The sequence below is a fragment of the Echiichthys vipera genome (genome assembly GCF_963691815.1).
Source record: "Echiichthys vipera genome assembly, chromosome: 17".
NCBI lineage: Eukaryota > Metazoa > Chordata > Actinopteri > Perciformes > Trachinidae > Echiichthys > Echiichthys vipera.
In genome coordinates, this window is record NC_139842.1 from 14,993,416 (window position 1) to 15,003,700 (window position 10,285).

Below are 10,285 nucleotides of genomic sequence, written 5' to 3' on the forward strand. Positions count from 1 at the left end.
AGCCTGGTGTCACTCCAGGGTAGCTGGTGTGAGGGGCTGAAGCGGTTGGCTTCATAATAGAAGTTCCATAGAAATTAAGAGCAAGAGAGAGAACTGATTGGATTTGACTCATTATCATCACACAGTAATTAAAGCCTGAGGGTGGATAGATGCCTGGACCCTCATACAAGAACATCATTTTGTAGAAACAAAGGCAGTCTTTGCACACACTCTGTAGGTGTCAAAATTAAAGAATAATAGTTATTATTTCATGACTTACCATATTTTTGTTATAGTTCTGATTCACTGATTTTGTTTGACATCTGACTGGCAAATCAGCCACACCATAGTAATTGGGATTGTGAAATAATTGATAAAGGGAAGTTGGAAACATGAGGGCATGAGTTTTAGTTGCGAGTAAACACATTATTCGCATTATTTAAAAATACTGGACATCTTCTATCATCTATCTTCCCTCATTCCCACACACATTGTCTGCAGTTGGATCTGCCATTGTTTATTGCTTTTGCATACATTTTTTTGGATATCTGGGTTAATTATTTTTATTTTTTAAAGCCTCTGATACACCAATCCGATACCATGTAATTTAGCCCTGAAACAACTCCTTTAAAGTGATTTATCATTGCTCTTTTTCAATTATGACTGACTAGATAATAAAATAAAGTGGCGTTCAATCTCTGTAAGTATTTGTTCATGTTTTAAAAATGATTTAACCAGATTCCGACAATGGTAACAGTCACATCCGTTACATACCATTACAAGAATGAGCATGCACGACACATACACACACACAAATGTTTGCCCATATCCAACACCATTTGGTGATGAGTAGACATGACCTGCAACCAATAATTGTGACTAGCACTTGAAAAAAGTAAAAAGAAAATCTGGTTTGTTATATCAAGACACACTAGGAGAATGTACAATTAGAATTAAGAAAAGATCTTCACTTTGAACAGAAATTTAATTGAAACAAAAGTAAAAATGTCCCACCATAAGTGGTGTGCTTTCAGACATAAAGGCATTTTGATTTTAACATATCTGACTCTGACCTTGGACTGTGTCATCACTAAAGTGTGTGGGTTTTTTTACAGAAATAATTGGGCGAGAAGGTTTGGCCTTGCAGTTAGCCAGAGGTCTCAGTGATGGGAATTCCTCTCTAGCACAGAATAATCCTGAGCAATTTCTCCAGTACTTTATCAGCTTAGTGCTATATCTTAGCAATTCATTTAGCACTACGAGTTAGCCTAATGACTCGCTCGAGCGTGGCCTGTCACCACAGACAAGCTGAGGCGATGCGGCCAGAACTGTCACATCCAGGCAGCCTTCAAGCTGAGGAGTTGTGACAAAGTGACATCCTGAGACAAACCTAAAGGCCTAACATGAGGGTGCAGGGGGTGGGGGCTGTGAGGGACAGTGTGTGTGTGTGTGTGTGTGTGTGTGTGTGTGTGTGTGTGTGTGTGTGTGTGTGTGTGTGTGTGTGTGTGTGTGTGTGTGTGTGTGTGTGTGTGTGTGTGTGTGTGTGTGTGTGTGTGTGTGTGTGTGTGTGTGTGTGTGTGTGTGTGTGCGTGTGTTTGTGTGGATGGATGGATGGATGGATGGATGCGAGGGGGTAATACTGGCCTCAAAGCTAGGATGCTATCTCATCTCCTCTGACTCTTCCTCCTGTCTCCTACAGGCGAAGGAGACGGAGGAGATGCGATGAGGAGCGACTGTACTGGGAGTCACCAGCCACTCTATACGGTCAGAACACAAAGCAGCGCCTAAATGACACACATCCACTATGATGGAACCGAGTTAAGCTAACACACAGGGAGGAAGAAATGGAACACCGCAGCAAATTAGACAGAGCAACAATAGAAAAAGATAGAAACCATCAAAAGTAGATGTTGGCAGAAGATGAATGTGACGACCGTTCTATGTGGAGGCACAAGGTCATCAACATAAAAGGAGTTAGGCAGACAGATATGTGGTAGAGAGAAGCTTCTTTTGTTCTGATCCAGTCAGCACAGACAGCCTCTCTCCACAGCAGCCTAGTCCTCTAACTGAACTGAATTACAACACAGCCCATAACATTACATCATTCATAAGAGAATTAAACGTGGCCCCATTGGAAATGGGATACACACACCCTCATGCAACCCATATTCATGCATTTGCAATGATGCATATACACCAAAATTCTTGCAGACACACACAACCCTCAACCTCGAGAACTCTGTGTGTGTTGACAAACTTTGCTGTGGGGGGAACTAGCAGGCATAGCAGAGAGATTAAGACAGGCGGTTAAAAAGCCACTGAGACAGAGCAACACACACACACACACACACACACACACACACACACACACACACACACACACACACACACACACACACTTGAGGAGGGAGGCGAGACGGGACGTGCTCATACTGTCAAACCACTTCATTGCTGGCCCTGGCATCTAATTATGCAATAAAAGCGCCTCAACGGGGGGGAAACAGCATAGCCCAAAAATAAAAATCAGCCTGCCTAAAAAAAGTAGGAGATTCACCCGGTGTAAAATATCCTCCATCTCCCCAGGGATAGGAGCGGCGCTACAGGCCAAACACAACTCTATTCTGTTCTCTGTTCCCAGCCCATATCGCAAGAGGCAGGCCAGCAGACAGTGAGTCAGACCTAGATTCATATAAACATTGCGGTGGAGTAAAACTGCAGGGGATGTAGGGAAACAGCCACAGGGATGAGGGGCGTATAAAGCACAGAGAGAAAAGTGAGGAAGGTTGTGAGCGACCCAAGAGAAGAAAGTGATGTGAAAAAAGGAGGGAGAGTGAGAAACAAACTGTGAAGGAGAGAAGGGGGGACTGAGTGAGTAACATGCCAGGCCTTCCATCAGAAAAATGTGTGTGTGCATTTTGAAGAGTTGCAAGTTCAGGGCATCCAGAGACCAGTTAGGAAAGATGAGCGTCAAAGCCCAACCCTGCCGCTGCATTAAACACTTAATTAACCTTCTTAGATGCCAAGCCAAAGGCTTGGAAGTGTGGACGGAGTGTGTGTGTGTCTGTGTGTATTTTTTCTCCATGTTTATGAGCTGATCGATCAGTTTGTCGTTAGGTATCTACAGTGTGCAGCGTTTCGGGAGCTCCTGTATCTTCATTTTTTTGTAATAAAAATGAAATTGGCTTTAAAACCGACTGAATCCCTCTTATCAGTGTATGCCATCTTGTTCACCTGAAGTGAAATGAACATACAGTATGTTTCGCATCTCGTTTATTTTTTTTAGTTTTCACCTCAGCACCATCCCTCGATCCCTCATCCAATTTCATCCATCCTGAAAGTCTCTCATTTACCCTCCCCGCCCATCCTCTTCACCCTCCCCTCGTTCTCTCCGTGTCTCCATTCCTCCCTCTTGTCCTGACCCTTTACCTCCAGTTTTCCCCACTTCCCTTGCCATCCTTTTCTCCTCCTTCACCCCCTCTTATAGTTTTACCAGTCTCTCCACTAATCCATCTCTCTCACTACGTCTTTCTCTCTCCATCCCTCTCTACACTCTGCCCTTGGCTGCCAGCCGTAAGCTGCTGCTGGTAATTATCAATCCACAAAACACAAAAAAGCAAATGCACACATTCTCGAACACATGACATGCTTGACACATACACACCAGCACTTCTGCACTAACTCACAAAACAACATGCACGCACACACACACACACACACACACACACACACACACACACACACACACACACACCTTTACGGCTACAAAGCCTCAAAGTTACGCAGCTAGGCCCTGAGAGAAAAGAAGCAGCTATCACACGACTGCACAAACAGGAACACAGTCTCCAATCCTTTACGTGGGAGCTTGTTTGCGGTACACAAATCAATGTACACAAACTAACATACCCCGATGCACACAACTACAAGCAAACACAAACACACAAACAAAATGGGCACGCACAAAGGCACGTACACTAACACTGCGGACGAATGAATAAACAAAAAAGTCCCAGCCCCTGTATACAAGCCCAGACACATGAGAGCAGTGTGCGTCATCTTCAAAGGGAGGTTTGAAAGAACACACCGCCACTCCGACCCGGCCTCTCCCTCCTTCTACTGCCCACCCCCCGCCTACCAATATATGTTCAAAGGCCATCCATTAACCTTTCACTCACACAGTCCTCTCTGTGATCTACTGCTCTCACCAAGGGCTTTGAAGAGCACAGCAACCCCCAGCATCAGGGAAGGAGCAGGGCAGGTAGCAAAAGAGAGGATGAGAGGGAGACAGAAAGAGGCAAAAAAGAGTGAAAGGAAAAGGAAAGGATGTGCCCCGTCAACAGACATTGGGCAGAGGGAGAGGAAAAGAAAACAGAGCCAGGGGGGTGATAATCGAGGAGAGAGTATGGATAGTGAGTGGGGTAAGGCGATAAGGTGGGGAAGATGGGAAAAGGAAGACAGGATGAAAATAGAAGAGAGAGACCAGCGAAAAGAGGTGAGTTTGGGGGAAGGACATCACAACGCAGAGAGAGGGAGTAATAGCTGAGGTGTTTGGGGAGAGAAAGCACAGAGATTGGATGGAAATGAGAGACGGGTTAGGGAAGTGAGAAGCACCGACTGTTGCTAGTGAAATGGGGATACGACAAAAAATGCTTGAAAAAAGCACAAGATTCAAGGAGAGAGAAACAGGGGAAAAAATGCTTTAGATCATTTTTTATTGCAATATCCAGATGATGCGCAGCGATATTCACAAGCCTCTATATTAGCAATTAGTGTTAGTGAAGCCTGTGGATTTCAGCTTTATGGCAAAGAAGCAAACACAGTAAAACATATTCAAAGGTTATTTTGAGACTAAATGAGAGCATTTACTCGTCTCTATAAACACATACATAGCCAGGCACTTCTGATGGTCTCAGTCTATAAAACACAAAGCTATTAGAACCTGCAAAATGCATGTTGTTTGTTTTGAATTTAAACTGGTATAAGTCACCTGTCTGTCTATGATTCTGAAACGAATACCTTTGTCAAAGGAAATGGTGGCAACAAGAAGTTGTACTACTGTAATTGGTGAAAAAATCCTTCTAAAATATATACTACTAACTTCCTAAATTGCTTCAATGAATCATTAATTAGAAACTAAGGAAACTTTAACAGCAGCTTGTGCAGCACACAGGAGCAATGAGAACAGTGTGAGCCTGCCAGGTTTTAAAGTCACCTCACTTTGTTGTTTTAGTGTCCCCTGATCAGATCAGCTAGTACAGAGCTCTGCCTGAACTATGCTCAGTTATGAGGGTGGTGTTATGTATGTAAATGTGTATAAAAACATAGAGATCACAGTTTACAGAACCCACATGGCAAAGTTAGCGGTACTACGGCTTTATTGCCTACTCTTGAGATATTATTGCTTCGGTACAAGCCTGCCAGAGAATCAATTCTTATGAATTAATGAGTAGGTTGCAGTTTTGAAATTATCATTTTAATATTATAGTATTGCAGGACAGAAAGTCTACTCTCTCTCTCTGTCCAAAAATTAAATAATGGATGTACTTTCAGGTCAAGTATTTTTTAAAGATCTTTACTTGGAATCTAAAATCTAGAGTTGAGCAACACTATATCTCATTTCCACTGCATGGTTCTCACTTTTGGTACCAGATGGTTTTCTCAATTTCATTTTCCATTGTGGGTAGTATATCTCCTCAGTGAAGGCTGGTAGTGATGGTTCTTGCTGACCAAGCAATGGTCTGTAGTGTTCCACAGTGACTCAGCTCGCTTTGAACCTTGACTGAGGTATACCAAAAACAGGTACAAGGTAATATCGAAAACCCTTGCTAATGGAAAAAAAAAAAAAAAGGGAGAGTGGAGTTGAGTAGAGCCATGCCATGCAGTGGAAATGTGGCAACTTTCAGCTCGGACATAAAAAAGCATCTGGCTTGCAAATGCATAGTGCATTCTTCATGTGGCCCTTCATGAAAAATAACTACCCACCTCTGCATTATAGAAAGCAAAATACTGCTTTGAGATCTGTCCCCATTCAGACATTGTCACCATCCAGGGATAGCCGAGAGACTAAAGCACTTTGTTGAGAAGATGTGTAAAAACAGCTAGTCTCCTATCCTTAAATAATAACTACTGTTCAGGGAAAAGGGACAGAAGAAAAAAAGAAGGGGAAGAGGAGGGGGGGACGCATAAAAATGTCTGCGTGTGCACTAAAGGACCAGGGGCCTTTCCATGCGACTGATCTGAGAGCAAAGGCTTAAATGCAGGGGAGATGAGAACAGATTCCACTAGTCAGCTAGCACTGGTGTCCTGATAGGAGTGGCACACACATATACTGTACTCACACACACACACACATACATGAGCTTTGTACATATATTTATTCCCCGCTCTGTCCCACAAACCTCACCTGCCCTATCATCTTATTAGTTTACTGTGCAATTATCCATTTCTCTTTGAAAAGCAGGGGCTGAGTGAAACAAAACTGTGAATGCAAACTCACAATTTCTGCAAAGTCATGACATACACTAATCTTACATGTGAACACATTCATGCAAACACAAAAACCAACACAGACTCATATATACATTGTCCCTGATGAAGGTATTGATCATTATAAATACGTGTTGCAATGTGCAATAAAGGCATTTTAATTGTGCACAAACCCTACAGTACAGTGTACCTTGGGTTGATAGTTTCATTTTATATTTCTTTAAGGCCATATTCCACCTATGCAATGAGCCCTTTACAAGATAAATAAGCACAGTGCGCCTCAAGTATCCAAAGAGCATGTATGTGATCACCACAAAGACCCAGCAGTGCTTTTACTCCATTGTCTTCACAGTATATATACATGCAAATGAACACACCTCACCCACATTACAGACTGAAATGACCCACAAGTGGCCTTATTATGGTCCTGCTTAGACCACTGGTGCATATAAATACAAACACACATACACACGCCGATGCTTGAGCTGTGCTAAATGAAAGGTCTGTGTCAGGGCTTCATCACGTACGGCGCAGCTGCCTGCAATGCCTGCCACATTTAGCAAGCCTAATGGGCTTTCAGAGCAACAACACTGCGTATGAAGGGTTGGACATTCTCGAGCATTCTGTGGAATCAGCGGGACATTTAGTTTGTCAGGGTATGCAGGTTAGTCTGTATGTTTGGTACTTCTAGGAACATGACTGTGCAGAGATTGTGAGTTTGCATTCACAGTTTTGTTTCACTCAGCCCCTGCTTTTCAAAGAGAAATGGATAATTGCACAGTAAACTAACAAGATGATAGGGCAGGTGAGGTTTGTGGGACAGAGTAACAGAATAAGTATATGTACAAAGCTCATGCTGGTTAGGAACATTTGCATTAAGGAGCTGGTTCCTGAGGAGAGTAAATTATGTGAGTGTCATGGGTAAATATTAGAATGTGCAGCCAGGAGCAGAGTGAGGTTAAAGCACACAGATTAGTTGGGACACGGAGGAGGAGCAGGGGTACTGTACACATTAGACTGTGAAGCCACGTGTGATGATCCTGCAGGTTTCCAAATGAGTGCTGATTAGCCTCAAAGTGATTTCACCAGCACTGGCCACATCAAAACCCTGCTCTGTTGCTTTAAATTCTTTTCTCTCCCTCTCCTCTGGTCACACTAGAGTAGAATAAAAAGAATACATTTCAGCCAAAAATGTAGCTGCCAAAATTGTAAGCACCAAAATGGTGTGGGTGTGCATGAGCATGTGTCTATGTGTGCGCCTGTGTGCCTGATTTTATTAGGAAAATTTTTTTAATTTCATCAAACCAAATGTTGCGCCTGTGCTTTGGGGCTGATAACAGTCAATTGATTATTAATGCATTATTAATACCCACCAAGTGCCAGGTCACACTGATAGTTGGATTATTCTCAAGCAAATGCACACACCCACACACACACACACACACACACATAAACACCAAACAGCACAGCGCCAAAGGCCAAATGTGTCCAATGGAACAGAGCGTACGCTACTCAAATCCAATGTTACAAAAGAAGCCAAGTTAAGATGGAAAGAAACAGCACCTACTCAAATTAGAACTGCACCTGGCCAATCAGAGCTTACACAGAGCGAAAGCTAAAACCAACGCTGTAATAGGCGTACACAAATGCATTTTAATTTTAACTTCTCTCCCTTGGTTTCTTCAACTCCTCCTGCTTCTTCACTAGGCCCTCCCTGTGGCAACTGTGTCTCTAACTTGCTCCCCCCCCTGCTCGTCCTAACTGTCCATCACCCAGCGGCTCATTGGCACAGAGCTGACTGAGAGTGTACAGCAGATGGTGTACTGCTGTCTGGGTGGCAGGCCACTAGCAGGACACCCAACAGCTCCTCCTTTCCTTCCTTGGCCCTTTGCCTCCCCCTGCAATCCCTGCCGCCCCTTCCCTACACATCTTCCAACACACACACCCTCCAGCATCACTTCGGCCCAACCAGGTCACCTGCTGCCGGGCTACACACACAGCTAGCACGCACACAAACCCAATATGAAATATTTTATGGTACACGGCACATTCAAGGAGGTCACACATATGGTACCATTACATGCACGGATTCCCCCCTTATATTCTTGCTACGCTCCGACTAACATCGAGATGACAAGAAATGTTATTGACATTCACACATACACTTTCTACCTCACTCAAAATCTCTCTCCTGTAGAGACAGTTTGGTTAATCAAGTGCAGCGTTTCTAGCCTGGTCAGCAAGTCAATACACTTACAACCTTCATCACGTAGCTAACGTATAAATATTACATCCTCATTTGCAATAACCTGGTAAGGCCAGTTACAGAGCAGAGTGGAGCTTATGTGCTACATTACAAGCCGGTTCAGTGAAGCAATGCAAAATGATACATATTGTATAAACCGTATGTATAAATGAACAGTATAAATGTCAAATTCAAATAGACATGAGTTCAGTTATTTGTAATGTTATGTGACAATATTAAAAAAATACCACAAAATGTTAAAGGTACCACATTATGCAAATTTTCAGGTTCATGTAAGGTTTCTACTGGAAGGCATTTATATGTGTTACTGTAATGTTAAAAAAAAAATTTTTCTCAACGTGTCTGTCTGAATGTCCCCCATTTTGGAACCTGTCTCTTTTCAGTTTTTAAAACAAACAAAAAAAGAAGACGTGAAAATCTCACTTCACTTTTTACAATATGGCACCTTTTTATTACGCACCTGGTGAGGATGGAGCGACGTTGCTGAAAGCCACAGCACAGGTGAAGATGATCCAGATTGCTAGAGCCATGTTGGAGGCTGACCAGGGGGCGGGGCAAGGGATGATGCTAAAGCGTAGAGGCAGTCAGCAGGCACAGGTGAGCAGGGGAGGGGGGCGGGGGGCACTTCCTCAGCTTACACCCTCCCTGAGGGTGATCCTGCAGAAAAAGCGGGATAGAAATATCATGAATATTTATATGTAACCATATATCCATAAAGAGAAATTATTCTTTCGTTTTGTTTTTCATTCTTACCCCTCTCAGTATGGCATTTGAATTAGACAGTATTGACTAATTTATTATGCATTTATCACTGGAATGTGTGATAATAACTCTCCACAAAACTGAGTGGTTAATGAGTGGTATAGCATACTAAATGGTATCTGAGCAGGCGAAAGGGAGGAGAGGAGAAGAGAGGAGAGGAGAGGAGATGAGAGGAGAGAGGAGAGGAGAGGAGAGGAGAGGAGAGGAGAGGAGAGGAGAGGAGAGGAGAGGAGAGGAGAGGAGAGGAGAGGAGAGGAGAGGAGAGACAAAGCTCCCCCTGTGGTGGTCAGGTATAATGATCAGACAGGGAGATCTGAGGCCATTTTGTGCAAGATGGCATGGCAACAGCTGTTACCACTACCAGCTCATCACTCCACAGTGTTTGAATGCTTGATTGAATCAGACATGCTACATATGTTTTGGGGCTGTTAATGGTGCTATATTCAACATGTGAACAATGTGTACATGTCTTCTATGTGTGTGTGTGTGTGTGTGTGTGTGTGTGTGTGTGTGTGTGTGTGTGTGTGTGTGTGTGTGTGTGTGTGTGTGTGTGTGTGTGTGTGTGTGTGTGTTTGTGTTTGCGTACGGGTGTGCACACAAAGCGAGACAGTGAAAAGTGGGGACTCAGTCGGCAGTGCTGTAGGGCTCACACATCTCATTTGCCTAATGAAATAAATCATAATCTAGAACTTTAGCTGAATTTTTGACAGTAGAAACTGTTCTGCCCCTCCAGGGGCTGGAAGACAGAAAACAGTCGAGACAGTATTGTTGGAGCTAATACTCCTCCTGCTGAGC

At 43.4% G+C, this 10,285-nt stretch overlaps 1 protein-coding gene across 1 annotated transcript in view; it reads right to left on the minus strand.

The window, feature by feature from the left end:
- adgrl1a (adhesion G protein-coupled receptor L1a) overlaps positions 1–9,258 on the minus strand; it is a gene marked incomplete at both ends in the record, with an annotated part of 46,521 nt that extends 37,263 nt beyond the window's left edge. Inside the window, 1 exon segment of the mRNA XM_083931263.1 lies at positions 9,189–9,258. Coding sequence (XP_083787389.1) covers positions 9,189–9,258 — 70 coding nt within the window.
- Between the last annotated feature and the right edge of the window lie 1,027 nt (positions 9,259–10,285).